This window comes from Tubulanus polymorphus, chromosome 4 (assembly GCF_964204645.1).
Source record: "Tubulanus polymorphus chromosome 4, tnTubPoly1.2, whole genome shotgun sequence".
Taxonomy (NCBI): domain Eukaryota; kingdom Metazoa; phylum Nemertea; class Palaeonemertea; order Tubulaniformes; family Tubulanidae; genus Tubulanus; species Tubulanus polymorphus.
The window spans coordinates 20722428-20739153 of NC_134028.1; the positions used below are offsets into that span (position 1 = coordinate 20722428).

Sequence of the window (16726 nt, forward strand, 5' to 3'; positions counted from 1 at the left end):
ACGAATATCAATTAGCTTCTAACACCTGCAAGATCAATTCGTTTACTTCACAAAACTACAATAAACGAAACACTCTCGTGCTTAAAGGATTTCAGTATCTTCAGGTCGAGTCATTAAATTAGATTTAATATTCAAAAGCAGCTAGGATGACTTGTATTCTGAGAGACAATACTTTGATGAATATCAATAGTTCGATTGACACATGTTTATGGGATTCTGAGTCTATAACAAACGACTGCTTTGAGTTCGGGATTAAATTATTTCTATGCGGTATTTTGTCTCCGAAAGCTCCTCTATCAAAAAGGAATTAAGTCTGGTATATATAAACGGAGATGAGATTCGAAACATTTAACTCTCATCGAAAGCTTTTCGACTCGTCACAGAGTGAAAGATTCCGTAAGTAGATATATGTTCTTTGTTTTTAGTTTTACTGTATTTTTGTTGAAAGTGTCAGCATTCAATCCTTAGTCAAATTATAGAAAATGGAAAGATTGGCCAGTTTGTCTGACTACATCTACCTATCATAGAATCGACCCATATTGGTCATTCCGATTTTTGGCGAGTATAGGGGGGTATGGCGTTATTTCAGAGGTTGATTTGACCAGTTTCGAGACAAATTATCTGTTCCGTTCTCGGCAGTAAACCCGGGTTCAGACGGGATTGGCGGTATATCGGGGGTTTACTGTATTTTCTAAATGATAATAATCTGGAATTCATTGATTACAGACGAATCGGTAAAATGAAATTGTCGGCAGTTTTTGTGTTGTGTTTTTTACTGGTGGTCGCCGTTACTGGTGATCAAATAGAACGAGCTCTCAGAGACGCTGAGACTGCTGGACACGATCCGCTGGAGTTGATGGAGGCCAGACGAACCGTTCAACTGATGAAACGAGGATGGTTCAAGAAAATCTGGAAAGGAATCAAGAAACACTGTTCAATTGGTTACGACCGAGGCTTCACAGCTCATTGCAGTGGTTAGAATAATGAAATATGCTAAAACATTTAAAAACATGAGTAAATGTTAATCGAGCAGCAATTAAATACATCTTGAGTTTATTCAATTCTATACTCTGTTATGGGACCCAAAAGATTGGTTACAGACGGACAGACAGACAAACAGACAGACGGACGTACGGACGGACGGACGGACGGACGGACAGACAGACAGACAAGTAGACAGGCAGGCAGACAGGCAGGCAGGCAGACGGGCAGGCAGATGTCATTGTCATGCATTTCAGTGTTTACACTGAGAGGTAAACGCAATAGTCCACTCAGGCTAAAGAGACAAGAAGCCTCTTAATATTTGTAACGGTGCTGTAAATTTATCACATTCAAGTAAAATAAAAAATCCTCCTTATGTATTTTGGCAAAACTAATCCTTTACAGTAGGAAGAGACCGATTTGAAACTATGGGGCCAAGGACACCATGCTCAATTGGGAAGTGGTTTCAGCTGCTCAACAATCATAACAATTTCAATATTCAACGCCCCCTGGTGACCATATACAAAAAACCAATGATCTTTAAACTCACAATCATAGAACATGTCAGCAGCTACGATTTTGTAATTGATTGTGATAACAAAATATGCCTAAGTACCAATATATTATGGAAATGCTAAGTATTCTACTATTCAACGCCCCCTGGTGACCATATGCAAAACCCAATGACATCGCAACTCACCACAATTATAGAACATGTCATGAGCTACAACGGGCGCAAAAACGAACATTATGGAGCAAAAAATCATAGAGCAAAATCGAATACTTTTGTTTTTGCGCTTATTTCGTTTCTGCGCTATATTTCGTGTTTTCTCTCATGCTGATGGGCCCTTGGGGGATTCATACGAAAGATCAAGGTAATTGATCGTCTTCAAAATTTCCCTCAGAAACTTCAAAAATGTGTGAAAAGTGCTGATTTTGGCGAACAACAATGGCTATGTACCAGTAGGCCATATGATTCTGACAAGGCCGGTTTTTGGGCTGAAGATGTGTCTAGGATAGATAGTATAGTATTGTAGTTTATTTGTCACATCAATATGTACACATGAAAAATAACAAAATAGGTTACAGACAATGAGGTGGCCGGAGAGTAGAGACGTGAAAGGTCAAGACGATGAAAGCATTGTGTCCACAGGACTGCCAGGGACAGATGTGAAGGGTCGAGACGGGAACATGGTGTCCAAGGGGCTGTCTAGAGAAGAGAACCAGACTAGAACAGCGCGTGGTCCTACGAGAAAGACAACGCGTCATAAGTTTGTCAATCATATTTATTTTTCAGAAAAATTCATACAGTTATCTTTGAACTTAGAAGAATTACATTTGAATTGATTAATGGCAAAATAATACATAGGCAAAAAGCCCCCCGAACGTGAATTTTGAGAGATTTGAATTGACAAACTCGATTTGTAGAAACCAAATGTTAAACTCGTGTCATTCATCGATTATTCATTATTTAAATACAGTAGGAAAGTTTCCAGTAGCCAGGCGTCATTTTCAGGCGGTCATCTCGCATTGTCGCGCAGATTTTAACATTTTCTAAACTAAAACCTTTAGCGCGATTAATAATTAATCGCGCTAAAGGTTTTAGGACAATTATTGTCGTCTATCCCTCCTTAGGCACAGAATCTAAACTTAAGAAATTTCTTGATACCCCTGCCCGATGATGCCCGATACCCCTGACACCTCTGACTCCTCTGACACCGTGACACCTCTGACCACCATCGATATCAGATCCTCTGATGCCCGATACCCCTGACACCTCTGACTCCTCTGACACCGTGACACCTCTGACCACCATCGATATCAGATCCTCTGATGCCTGATACCCCTGACACCACTGACTCCTCTGACACCGTGACACCTCTGACCACCTTCGATGCAAGATCCTCTGATGCCCGATACCCCCGACACCTCTGACACCGTGACACCTCTGACCACCATCGATATCAGATCCTCTGATGCCTGATACCCCTGACACCTCTGACACCGTGACACCTCTGACCGCCGTCGATACCAGATCCTTTGATGCCCGATACCACTGACACCACTGATACCTCTGACTACTGTGGCGTGACCTATCTGACCAACACGAAACATGTGCCTGACACAACGCAAGTTCTCTCGGATGTGGTATTGTGGCGCCACTGAATCCGTCAATAGCCTCCATATTGAATTGGTGTCTGGTACACCAGTATATAACCCGGTTTTGGTCGGTATTGGACGGTTTTAGGCGGTATTGGACGGTTTTGGTCGGTGTTTAGGATTACCCGCCGCTACTAGGTCAAGGTCGGTGGAGACTTATGATGGCGGCTTGTCAAAAAACTGAAAATTTTCACTTTTAAGACGATTTTACAGCTTGATGAGAGTTTGAAACATCAGTGGATTTGACTGGTATTCACAGTTTGACTGAGGCCCAGTTATCCCCGGCCCTTATTATGAATAAACAAAACTTAAAACGAGCACTCGACCAGGATTTAACAAACCATCAGAAAAAAGACGACATCATCGTCAAAAAACCTAAAAAAGCTTGTTTATCAACGAGAAAAAATGACTATTCACGCGACGGATGCAATTATTCGTTCCGTAAACCACAGGAAATCGGATGTTTTTCAGTGGACAAAAATCGTGGTTTCTGCGACGACGCGAAAAATAAATTGAAAGTTTACTACAACCCTCCGCCCTCCTCGTCGTCAGCAGCAGGGCAGCCCTCGGAGGCGCATCGGGTTCGTTTCGACCTGAAAGTCGGGTTTAGTTCGTTCGATAATCGAGATAAAGTAAAGCCGAACGTCAAGATATCTCCGGTGCCTATCGATTTATTGCTCAAGTGGATCGTATCGAAGAAACATGTTCTCTTACGCTCCGATCAACAAAGTAAGAAGTGAGTAAGAGTGATTTTGTTTTGAAATTCACAACGAAAATCAACATACGGTTCCCACTAGTCTGAATACCAGTTGTTGTTACGGTTCCGTTTCAGGAACAACGGCTAGGTACTAGACAAGGTTCCCACAGAACAGGGAAATCGCATCCTCGCTTGCCAGGGGTCCGGTATCACTCCCGAACTCGCTTCCACCAGCTCCCTGGCCTCACGAAGCGTGATTTCATTAATGGCGCTGTTGCGCATGACGTCATATATCGATTTGCGAAATACTTCTTTGTTCAGTAAAACGTTCGCTGATTGGTCCATTTAACGGGAAAACCAATAGAAGCCTTAAGTCGTTTGTTACAAGCGCTGTGATTGGTACGACCGGATTCTGGTCGGCTAGTAACGACTCCAACGACTCGTGGGGTCAAAGCGTTCGAGGAACAGCTTTAGCGTAGTGGGTTCGAATCCCTTGACGGTTGAAGATGGCTAATCGGGGAAAACTTGAGAATTTTGATTCTCATTTTGGAAATATTGAGGAATTTAAGAAATTTTCCTCAAATCAGGGAAATATTTGGGAAATTCATTTACATTTTATGGTTCATTCACAAAGAGGGCAATTTTTCTTCAGCAATTTCTCTTGAAAATCACCTTTATCAACCAGTCATCACTAATAAGATAAAAACCCACTATCTACAGATTAAAAGAATTTAAAAACAAGAATTTATTTATTCAATCTAAAATATATATAAGACACGACGTTTCGATCTCACCCTAGAGATCATCATCAGGTGTGAGATATAGGTTAAAACGGGGGGGGGGGGGGGGTATATATACAGAGGAGAACAGGTTAATTGAGTAAATTGGTGAGTGAGTAAATAATTAGTGTTTGGCAAGGCATGAAGTAATATACTTAGAAAGAAGGGAATTGTGCGGAGAAAAGCCATTATTCAAATTGGTACTAATATCTGAGTGACGAGTAATTAGGGCAGACTTAACTTTGTGGCGTTTAGTGTAATTGCTGGAAGTATAAATAATTTCGGCTTTATCAAAATTAAAATGATGACCAGTGTTCCAAACGTGATTGGCTACGCCAGTCATCACTAAAATCAGTCATCACTATTGTTGACTATAGAGCATGATTTTCTTCATTTCCGTTCGGAAAAATTAAAAAATCACCCATGAAAAACTTGCAAAAAACCTGAAAATTTTTAATTCATGTTTATCGTGGGAACCATGAATCAAGCGGGTTCTAAAACAGTGGCTTTGATAAACTGAATGAATTGAATACCGTGAGGTTTTTTGTCTGTATTTCAGTTTGTTGACTGATTTCATCTCGTGGAGAGGAATTCTGACACGGATTCTGTGCACGCCTTATGAAACACGCGACGCGTGGATCATCGCGGTCAGCAAATTCAACGGCACGTTTTATCTGTGCGAATTTGAAACGGAAAAGAAACTACGAGAGGCTTTGAATCCGGAACCGAGACATGAACAGATGTCGTATTGGGGATATAAATTTGAGCACTACGTCACATGTGAACGCAGTAAGTAACGATGCAGGTATCAATCACCACCCCCTCTCCCCCTCAGCCTAAAACTACCCCCTCAGTCTGAAACTACCCCTTCAGCACCTCAACCTGGAACTTCACCTAGATCCTCAGTGTCTGGATACCAAAGACAGGATTGTAGAGTGACAGAGATCACTGTGGATACAACCACTGCCGGGACTGGGCGAACCTGGATCTACCCACTTATCGGCCTGGAACTACCCACCTCAATCCGGAGCCACCACAGCCTGGAACCACCCCCACAGCCCGAAACTACCCACCTCATCTAGTATCTACTCCTTCAGATTCAGCCTGCAGCCCATTCAGCGTCCTGCGTTATTCCACATTATCTTGATACCTCCACCTTGGCCTCAAACCACTCTCTCAGTCTGACATTTGTAGCCTATCCACCCCCTTCAGATCACTATTGTAGTGTAGTGTGAAGTTTGAGCGATTGATAAAATGTCATAATCTTTGGTCTCTTATCTGAGAAGGCCTGGATATTGGATCCAGACTGAGAGGGAGCACATTCAAGTTTGAGGAGGTGCAGAATCCAGGCCGACAGAGTTGCAGGATCCAGGTTGAGAGGACCTTTATTGATGGTCAATGGCGTACTGCTCTAATACCTATATAAGAAACACCTTAATATATTGTTTGTTATACCGGTATTTCTATGTAGAGAATGGAGAAGTTGGTTGCCCCGAAGATCCATCAACACCGATCAACAATTCCGAATGTTTCAACACAGTTCTCAGATCGAGATTGAATTCACATTCACTCAGTAAATATTAAACCGCTCGCACTGCGTGAAGTGAGCCTTCACATCTGTCTCGGTTTCTTTAAGAGTGGAATTCTAGTTTTCAGCGCCGAAGTAGATTGTGTAGATCCTGCTCGGACCGATCGGTCTCAAGACGGGTATATCGAACTGAAAACCAGCCGCGAATTCACTCACCCTCGACAAAAAACAAGCTTTAAACGGTAAAGAATATATGTAACCTGAATCAAATTACATTCATCTACGCTGTGATACAGGTAGAATACTGCTGTCTGGACCCTGTACCCCTCAGCCATTAGAATTTATCAGTACAATATCTGATCATCCATAATCCACATGTGTTCATCGCTTCACCCTGCATAGTTTTAATCGGAAATATACCAGACCTCAGACAATTCATATTGTAAACTAATAATGAAGTTATGGTTATTTGATTTCCATAGCGTCCTTTTCCCTGTTATACCTAGGCCTATCCTTTAAAAATTGGTATTACACAATTTATTACCACCAGCCTATAACTCTAACCATGTATCAGTCATCACGATTGGTAGAACACTATATCCGTGTTGACGCGATGAGGAGAGAATCCCACAATGATAATAAAAAGTCCGAAAAAGAAACTTCGAGATAGTAGTTTATTTCAACGTTTCGACTATATCCTAATAGTCATCTTCAGGAATAATGAGGAATTATTCCTGAAGATGACTATTAGGATATAGTCGAAACGTTGAAATTAACTACTATCTCGAAGCTTCTTTTTCGGACTTTTTATTATCATTGTGGGATTCTCTCCTCATGTATCAGTCATCTCTCCCTGGGGAGATGTAACATCCGAGCAGCTGCTCATGAGTCATCTATCAGGCCAGGTACCCATTTACTCCTGGGCGAAGAGAGGCAATGAGGATAATAAAGTGTTTTTACCTGGTGACAATACGCGGTAATGTGTGATATTCGAACCATGACCTGGCTAACCAGAGTCGAACGCTCTAACCACTCCTCTACTCTGCTCCATAATCGGCACACTTGCAAAAACTGATCCTCCGAACTTCACAATACGATATTGAATGAAGGGCAGTGCCTGCATGTTGTACATGTCTGGAGGCAATGGCTCCAGGCTGTAGATATCTGAAAAGGTGCAGGACCCAAGTTGCAGATTGATACTTAAGTACCGTTATGAATATTGAACCACTAATAAAATCTACTTTCCCCCATTATATTTCTCTATAGATACAAGCTGTTAAAGTGGTGGGCGCAGTCATATTTAGCCGGTATTAACAGAATCATCTGTGGATTCAGAAACGATGATGGAATTGTCGAGAGATTGCAGTCATACGAAGTCGACAATCTGCCCAAGATGGCACAGGTGCGCCCCCTTTCGAAGAAACATCGCAACCCGTTACGAATCAATCAGACTTTTAGAATGCTTTCTTCTGTTTCGATGCAGGAAGTACCCGGCTCATGGCGACCTGATGTTTGTATGAAATTCTACGACGCGTTTTTATCGTTCGTCAAAGAGACAGTGATCGAAGATGATCCTAAGTAAGCGAATTAGAAACGTCACATTTCAGTCTCCAAGATCGTGATAAACACATTCATCGGAACCTCGTTACAACAAGTTTCAGTACCAGAAAATATGTTCGTTATGACCGATAGTTCATTATATCCAGTATGAAATTCATTAAATTTTCTTGGAACGAAATTCTATATTTTTTATATCCGATGAATCGGTGTATCTGAGTTCGTTATAACGAGGTTCCATTGTATATCCTTTTTCAACGGCAGTGTTCTTCACCTCTAGCTCAAATATTCAATGAAAATAATACCGATCCGAACAGTGGTATTATTTAACAGACTTCTGAATGTAATGATATGAAATCCCGCACTAAGGATAAAAAGAAATGTTACCTTGAGCTTATATTGACGTTCTGACTATAGTATCCTAAAAGTCGTGTTTGAGAATGTACTGTATTCGCTACTTCAAGAATACAGTATTCCTGAACATGACAATTAGGATATAAGCTCGATATAAACGTCCAATAAATATAAGCTCGAGGAAACGTCTCGGACTCATCTTATTCTTAATATGGGATTTTGTACCTTTGTTTACAACTCGTTCGGAGATAAATAAACTTCGCAATGAATCGTGTGATGAAGAGTTGAAGGTCAAGCAATCACGAAGCCTAAAGTTAAAATATCGGCAGGTTAATAAAGTTCATTTTTAAAAATCTGAATTTGCGGTTTTCTCACTTAAAACCGTGACCGTGGAATAATAATTTCAATTTTCTCACTAAACACTGAAAACCATGCCTGCTGGGGCTAAAATAGCCCACTGCCACTGAAGTCCCGAAGTGGGTTAGAAATAAATTTAATATTTTAACTTTTCTGCTTCGTGATTGTGGGACTTATTTTGAACCGACAGTGTTTTTATCGATAGTTTGACTTTCACCTCTTTCAACTTGACCCTAGTGTAGCTAGTATCACAATGTCATCCATCGATGTTTTCACAGGGCCGTCGGAACAGGGGTGGCCGAAGCTGCCCCACTTTTTTGCTTAACAAAAATTTTTTTTTTAAGCACGCTGTACCGCGTAGCAGCTCGTCGTTCTCTGTACTAGGTGGTTGGCTCACGACTTCTCATGCTTCTGTGGTGAACGAGACCGTGAAATGGCCCCAAAACGCATCTCCGGCGATTGAATTTTCCAAATTTTTCTAGGGGAGGGCCCCCAGACCACCCTTCCGAAATAAGCCTCGCCACTGAAAAATTCCTTCCGATGGCTCTGGTTCATTGGGTTCGTGTATTTCTATATTTACAGAGTTGTTCATCTGTTTCGATTTGATCCCGACGTTAGACGCGATGAAGTGTTTATCGAGGAGCAGCGTCGCGATTCACCGTACGTCTTCCTACCCGACTGGTACATCCACGAAATGACCTGACAAAACGTTAATTACGAAAAACGCGAATTCATTTCAAGTTTGTTTAATTCTCGTGCTTTTAATTTAATTCATCGTAAACATTCAAACAATAACATTAAACATTTTATATCACGTCACAACCGCTTAAATTGTGAGAATAAATAATTTTGTTGGGTAGTTTAAGCTTCTTAACCCTTTCAGTGCATCTACACCGCATGGCGGTGTATATATTAGTGACTTTGCTTGTACGCTGCATTGCGGTGTATTGGTAAAATTAGTAATTAGTATTATCTCTATTCATGGGCGTCACCAGGCTTTTTTGGCGAGTTCGGTTTTAGGAATAGTCTTGGGGTCTAATTTTTGAAAATTTAGACTGGTTCCCATTTACTTGCATGTACAGTCAACCCCCGATATACTGCCCTCCCATATACTACCATCCCTGCTTACCGCCAGGTTTTCTCAATGTACATCTCAATCCATTTACATAGGAAAACACCCCCGATATACTGCCATACTCTCCATACCGCCAAAATCGTTCTACACCGATGTGGGGGTTGACTGTATCAATTTCATTTTGCTAGTTAAGCAAATGCAGAATATGTGCCGATGTTTGTCGACGTGTGAAAATTCAAAAAAGGTGGTTCGTTTGAACTACTGAACCCCTAGGGACGCCCATGCTATTGAAAGATGGCAGCCCCTGTTGAAATATTAACAACTAACGATACGCCGCACCACAGTGAACACGCACTATAGTGGCATGCCCTTAGCACTTCGGGGTATTAGTCAGCAACAAAGAGATTTTGTCTTTTTGAGGTTGTAAACGTGAAGGCATAAATCATCGTTAACAGTGACGAGCGTGCTGATGGAGTCAGTTTCACCGGTTAATAATAAACAAGATGGCGGCGGCTGAGTTGAATCTAACCGAGCTACGGTCGTCGCGTTATAAACATCCCGTAGTTCGATTGATTTATCCGACTGGAAAACGATGTAATCAGAGATGACCGAAACTTGTGACAGTAATCTGAAATGCATGCATGAGCATAATTCTTCTAAGAATGGGAGAATGAGAGATAATAAACAGGAAACCAGTGTTTTGTTGCGCCCTGGTGGTGCCAGTATCTGTGTATTTCATCATCAGGGTCCGATCTAAGCACTTGTCCGATTGCCCGGGACAAGTATATTTTCATCAGCGCAAGTAGGTAATCATAATCACTTGTCCGCCGGGCTAGTGCAATTTTATGTCACAAAGCTTTTTTCCCACTCGATACAACGGATGATAGTGCCACCAATCGCACTGCCTGTGAAGGGCAAGTATTTTTTGGAGGGGGCAAGCCAAATTTCAGATATGCTTGCCCCCTGGACAAGTGGCTTTCATTCCTTAGATCGGACCCTGATAATGTGAGATATTTGAATGGAATGATTTGAGAAACCCTTACCCGTAACTAGTGTTGTTATATCGCTGTAAAATGACTGATGATTTTGTGTGCGGGTTCACAGCTAATAGAACAACACCGCGAGTTTCATCTTCGACTATCAAATACAGTAGACCCTGCAAAATGATTAAAACAAAACGCTACAAAACGCTATCAACCTGAGAACATGAGTGAGAGCAGAGAGAGGAGAGGAAATCAGGGGGAGGAGAGGAAAGCAGGGGAGGAGAGGGAGAGAACAGAGGAGAGGTAGATGTAGGTGAGTAAGGGAGATAGGAGAGAAAGAGTGAGATGGAGAGATATGTATACCTGTTCATGTTTAGCAAGCAGACACGATTTCAACGAGTTGATCGTTTCATTCAGATCGATCATTTTCACGATTGCTCCACTATCACAACTCCTACAATCACAAACATCTCATATATCTAACAGTTCTTCGCCCTTTGCAGCAGGATTTAGCCAGTAATCTTCAAATTAGGGTAACATGTGTGCTGGGCCATGCACTAACTGATTTCTCAATGAAATATAGTAGAGTACGCATAAGTCAACTATGTTTAACTCAGAATACGCATAAGTCGGACCAAAAATGACTGTCCCAAGTGATCCCAAGTAAATGTCTCCTCATTCCAAGTGATCCCAAGTACATGTCTCTTCATTCCAAGTAGTCCCAAGTACATGCCCCCTCATTTCTCATAGAGATGTCATGTAAAAAAAAGCCACTATACCTACATATATGGTTATAATGGGCTAAGCCTAGGGTTAAATCACTTCTGGAATTGTGGTGGACAGACCCTAGATGACCAAGAGCTGGTAACCTGGTTAACGACATGGGACGGATTAAATGGTACTCAAAACTTGACTTCAGAATGCTCAGTATCAGATTAGAACACTTATGTATATATGTATACACGTGTGTGTATATGGGGTTTTATATACCGGTAGGCCTAAAGAGAATCAGTTTTAAGAAAAGATGGAAAGTTTTAAGTAAAGTACAAAGCGGTGGGTCCGCAGATCTAAAAAATCATTTTCTTTGGGGAACAACGAAATTCCAGCGAAGCTTAGAAAAGGCCCTAAATTTCTTCAGCGGACACCACCCTCTCCTTTAACCCTGGATCCACCCTTGGTACAGTAAACCTTGCCTTAAATGGACACGGCCAATTTAGACATTTGACTCTGCAGGACTTAGGACTTGACTTACCTCAGACTGATTTAGCCAGTCCCAGTAAAGCGAGGTTTGCTGTATCATTTTTAGCCTAATGCACATATGGAAATTCAGTAGAAACGATTGAAATCTCACCAGAATGTGATCGACCGATTACTGCAAGCTAAAACCAACGATCTGATACCGTCAACGCAAACCAACGAGTAAACGTCGTCGTCGATCGAGTCGAAATCTAGATTCGCCAGGACCGTCGTGTAGTTGTGGCCGAGGATGAATTTCGTGAGGATCGTTTTCCATTTCAAACGACGACCGACGATGACTTCGCGATCGCAATCCGGATAGCACAGCATCGGATTCGAGTACCTACAAATTAAATGATGAACACACAGTCCTGTTAGTTCAATGCTGCCCGCGCTTCATAAACTAAATCTCTGATATTCTCTGAGACATTCTTAAGGGGTCATTCATTTATTACATACGAATTCGGGGAGGGGTGAAAAAATGGCCGATTTTGCGTACAGAGGGGTTGAAAAATTCAAATTCTATGCGTAAGTAATAAATGGATGATCCCTAATTGAAAATTAACTACAGTGGAACCTTGTTATATTAATCGGTTATTAAAACCTTACCAATAACCTAGAATTTTATCCCCAATAGGACAATTTTCAAACAGTGGAAAAGGAATCGAAAATGAACATCAGCTTATAGACATTTCAATGTGATCGTCCAAATGGTGAATGTTTGAAGTGGGTGGCTCCACGCTACGAGGAATCGAGGTCAAACAAGTGAAAGGAACAATTCATTACTTACTTTGATTGAGACTTCGATAGGTCACCGTGGCACAGAATCCTAGAAGAGTTACGCCCCCCTCCCCTACCGGTGCGTGCTGCTTGTAAATTGCATGTATAAATCTTAGCTGAACTTTGCATCTTATCGACTGAACACAAGACAAATGCAAGCAAAAATCTGTGAGAAATAATACAACAGCTTAATATTTCAACACACTGAAAATAAATAGAGATAATTTTCAATTAGTTTTAACATACATAATCGGTTTATGCAGGTAAATTGACGGCCTGGAAGCACCTCCAGTTAGACATTCTGCAGCCTGGTACCAACAACCCTCGGGCATTTATCATGTTTTGTGTGAAAGTTTGCTGATAAAATCTCAATTACTGGTAAAAATGTCTAAGACGAAGTGCTGAGCAAATGTAAGATGTGAACGATCAGTTATTGAAATCAAGCAGAGAGAACGACTTATTTACGGTGTTCGTAGTTCATTTTCAATCACGTGAAGTCTAAATAACCAAAATGGGAAGAATTGAGACTGAAGAGTCCAGACTGAGGATTTTTTGGGTCTAGGCTGATAAGGTACAGGGTCCTGGCTAAAAGGGTAAAGGGTTCAGGCTGAGGAGGTGCAGGGCCCTAGCTAAGAGGGGTATAGGGTTTAGGCTGACGAGGTGCAGGGTCCTAGCTAAGAGGGGTATAGGGTTCAGGCTGACGAGGTGCAGAGTCCTAGCTAAGAGGGGTATAGGGTTCAGGCTGGCGAGGTGCAGGGTCCTGGCTAAAAGGGGTGTAGGGTTCAGGCTGAGGTGGTGCAGGGTCCTAGCTAAGAGGGGTATATGGTTCAAGGATTCAGATGGTAGGCACCTATAGTTTCCAGATATAGAAGGGTTTCAATCATTTGTAGTTATTTTCAATAATGTGAAGTCTGGATGACCAAAATGGGAAGAATGGAGATATAGTTTGAATCTCTGGGGGAGCAGGGTCTGGGCTAAAGGATCCAGAATGAGGAGCTGTAGGGTCCTGGCTGAGAGGGATGCAGGCTTCTGGAAGGGATGTGTAGGTCCAGGCCGAGAGGGATGTAGGGTTCAGACTACAGAGTGATGGTATAGTTTCGAGATACAGATTAGTAAACCGTACTTGTTTATGGTTGAAAGATCGTAATTTTCTCCAGTGTTTATCATTCTCTTCGTCGTCCTCGATCAATACGACTGTCTGTGAGTTTGAACACAGAATGATCACATTCACGTTGTCCCCCGCTTTAGTAATAACCCGACCTACTCGTCCTACCGTAGGTCGAAACTTCATATTCATCGCCGATAGCTAGAAAAACATATACGGTAATCACAGTAGAATAGCCACACTCTGTTTTTGAGAATAGATAATAAAGTCTGGCTCCCAGATCCCAACTTTCAGAATAATACTAGCTAGGATTTTATGGAATTTTTCAGGGTTTAATGGTAACATATACGGCTTCAATTTCAGAAGGGGTACCCATAAGTTTAAAACCACTATATACAATACTAAAAGATTAGACTAAAAATATTTATAACCTTATTTCTCATTTCTGCTAAGCTTAAAAGTTGACGCGGCCCGTCGCCTATATACCCTGTACATAATTTTTTTTTGAAAAGATCAAGCTAACAATAAAAGACCTGGCAGCTATAGAAATGAACTGATTACAAATTTCATTGCAGCGATCCGGCTGATTAGGAGATACTAGGTACCATTTTCTCTTAGCCTTGTAAGCGAAATTTATCACCCAAGAAATAAGAATAAACTAGGGGTTCAGGGACACCATGCCCACTTGGGAAGTGGTTCGAAATGCTCAACAATCTAACAATTTCAATATTCAACGCCCCCTGGTGACCATATACAGAATCCAATAACCTTGAAACTCACCACAATCATAGAACATGTCAGCAGCTACGATTTTGTAATTGATTGTGATAACAAAATATGCCTCGTTACCACTTTAATATGGAAATACTAAGTTATTCTACTATTCAACGCCCCCTGGTGACCATATTCAAAACCCAATGACATTGAAACTCACCACAATCATAGAACATGTCACGAACTATAACTTTGTAATTGATCATGGTAACAAAATATGCCTAGGTACCAATATAATAAGGAAATACTAAGTTATTCTACTATTCAACGCCCCCTGGTGACCATATAGAATAACTAATGGCCTTAAAACTTGCCACAATCATAGATGATGTCATGAGCTACAACTTTGCAATTGATTGTGGTTACAAAATATGCATTGATACGAATATAATATAGAAATACTAAGATATTGCATTATTCAACGCCCCCTGGTGGCCATATACAAAAACCAATGACCTTGAAACTCACCACAATCATAAAACACGTTATGAGCTACAACTTTCTAAATGATTGTGGTAACAAAATACGCTTAGGTATCAATATAATGTGGAAAAACTTTTTCCCACTTACGAATGAGTACTGCTGACACCAAGATGGCCGCCAATTGCGTCATAATTGGCTGATGAAAAATACCTGTCTCAGGTATAAAACATCCCTTTCCAAAGAATACCCATCACAAATTGCAATGAGAAATGATAAACCAGTAGGAAGCTACAGGACTCAGAATTTGGGCCAAAATTAACATTTTTGGGCACTAAAAAGGTCATAGGACGGCCATCTTGAGTCCGATCGACCCAATTTTTGTTACGCTGATGGGGCCTGGGGGAATTCACATAATAGGTAAATAAAGGTAATTGAGGTAATTGATCAAAGCGTCTTCAAAATTTCCCTCAAAAAGTTCAAAAATGTGTAAAAAGTGCTGATTTTGGCGAACAACAATGGCTGCCAGTTGGCCATCTTGAATCTGACAGGGCCAGTTTTTTGGCTGAAGATGTGTCTAGGGTAGATACATGTGTAACCCAAATATCAAGACATTACCTTGAAGCGTCTTCAAAACTTCCCAAAATAACTGGATTCCGTCTACGGACGGACGGACGATGGACGAAAAGTGAACGCAATAGCCCGCTGGGACTAAAGTCCCAAGTGGGCTAAAAAGACGCAATGGACTCGCTCTCTTTCTAGAGACCATTGTCAGGTGTATCTCAAATTTCACTTAATCTTTTAAATTGTGTAGCCTATACGGCGGTTTAAACTAGTCAATCACATTCTACAACTGTATTAAGCAAAGTTTGGATTATTTTCCAAGACAGCAAGCGAATTACAGGGCAAGCACTACTGAAATTCTTCACTTTTTTTTACCTGAACACATTTTTTGAAAGTAATAATTTTGTGGTCGTCCATTGAAGTGGAACGATCATTAGAATCGATGGCGCTGAAATTCACCGCTTTTTGTTGAACGCTTTTACTCGCTTCATAACTCTCAGACATTTCATTTCGTTTGCGAATTGTTGAAATGTTAGTTGTAAGCTGATCACTAGGCCTAATTCCTTTTTTGTTCACTCCGTTTTCTGATTCTGTGGAATCGGAATCAGACACCGCGATTCGATCTTTTGCCCTTACACATTCTTCGTTTCTTTGCTGCTCAGATTTAGTGTCTGTTTCCAGCTGGTCCGGGCCGCTCTGTATCGAGTTGAGTTTCTCAATTTGAAAAGCACCAAATTCATCAGTAGGTAATTCAAAACTGGTACATAGCACGTTGTGGAACGCGGTAGGGAATTTCGGAAAATGAACTTTCGCAGTCGTGGAGTTTGCCTCGAGCAGGTGTAAACAGCTCGAGGGGGATTTGAACTCTGAAAAGCCCAGACCGTTTGAGGGTGGTTGGAATGACGGGGATTTAAGCAGGCGTGGCTGTTGTTGATGATTACGAGGATGGCTCGTGTTGGGTGGTTCAACCTCCTGAGGTTCATTTTGACTCGATCCAAATAACAGTTCATGAAAGACATCTTCTCCACCATCCCCACGACTACAGGGTAGTGCGGAGAAAGGCACTGGTATCGCCGTCGGTGTCACTGTCGTCGGCGAGTTGTGAGGTAAACCGGAGGAGGCTGTGACAGTCCGAGATGGGTTAAATTTTCGTTTTCTTCGGGTAACTCGGACATTTTTCTTGTCCTTAATATTTTCTGGGGTTTCATCCATCGGCGTCAAGGTGAAACAAGCCCCTAATTGAACCAATTACGAGTTTCTGTCAAATTTCATTTTTCGAAAAGTTGATTCGCTCGACGACCTTGAGAAAACACTCGGAACGGAATTAAATGCAATTTCTTTATTGATTAATCAAAAATTGATCTTGCATAGATAAA

At 41.4% G+C, this 16726-nt stretch overlaps 2 protein-coding genes across 2 annotated transcripts; one reads left to right on the forward strand and one right to left on the reverse strand.

Moving 5' to 3' along the window:
• Positions 1-3290: 3290 nt before the first annotated feature.
• On the forward strand, positions 3291-9238 carry LOC141904229 (decapping and exoribonuclease protein-like). Its single transcript, XM_074792791.1, has 7 exons — positions 3291-3877; positions 5177-5406; positions 6089-6190; positions 6267-6387; positions 7412-7547; positions 7629-7723; positions 8996-9238. The coding sequence occupies exons 1-7, from the start codon at positions 3435-3437 to the stop codon at positions 9114-9116; spliced, it is 1248 nt and encodes a 415-aa protein (XP_074648892.1). The 5' UTR covers positions 3291-3434; the 3' UTR covers positions 9117-9238.
• A 6-nt stretch (positions 9239-9244) lies between these two features.
• On the reverse strand, positions 9245-16637 carry LOC141904228 (uncharacterized). Its single transcript, XM_074792790.1, has 7 exons — positions 15726-16637; positions 13611-13793; positions 12498-12691; positions 11823-12050; positions 10835-10925; positions 10532-10644; positions 9245-10116 (listed from the first exon to the last, which is right to left on the reverse strand). The coding sequence occupies exons 1-7, from the start codon at positions 16560-16562 to the stop codon at positions 9879-9881; spliced, it is 1884 nt and encodes a 627-aa protein (XP_074648891.1). The 5' UTR covers positions 16563-16637; the 3' UTR covers positions 9245-9878.
• Positions 16638-16726: the final 89 nt, after the last annotated feature.

Bases quoted from the DNA above. Each gene is read 5' to 3' on its own strand.
- LOC141904229 (XM_074792791.1), top strand. From the start codon at position 3,435: ATGAATAAACAAAACTTAAAACGAGCACTCGACCAGGATTTAACAAAC. The intron at 6,388-7,411 runs GTAAAGAATATA...ATTTCTCTATAG, and splicing joins CAAAAAACAAGCTTTAAACG to ATACAAGCTGTTAAAGTGGT. The intron at 7,724-8,995 runs GTAAGCGAATTA...CTATATTTACAG, and splicing joins GTGATCGAAGATGATCCTAA to AGTTGTTCATCTGTTTCGAT.
- LOC141904228 (XM_074792790.1), bottom strand. From the start codon at position 16,562: ATGGATGAAACCCCAGAAAATATTAAGGACAAGAAAAATGTCCGAGTT. The intron at 10,645-10,834 runs GTATACATATCT...ATCATTTTGCAG, and splicing joins TGCTTGCTAAACATGAACAG to GGTCTACTGTATTTGATAGT. The intron at 10,117-10,531 runs GTAAGGGTTTCT...CATGCATTTCAG, and splicing joins TATAACAACACTAGTTACGG to ATTACTGTCACAAGTTTCGG.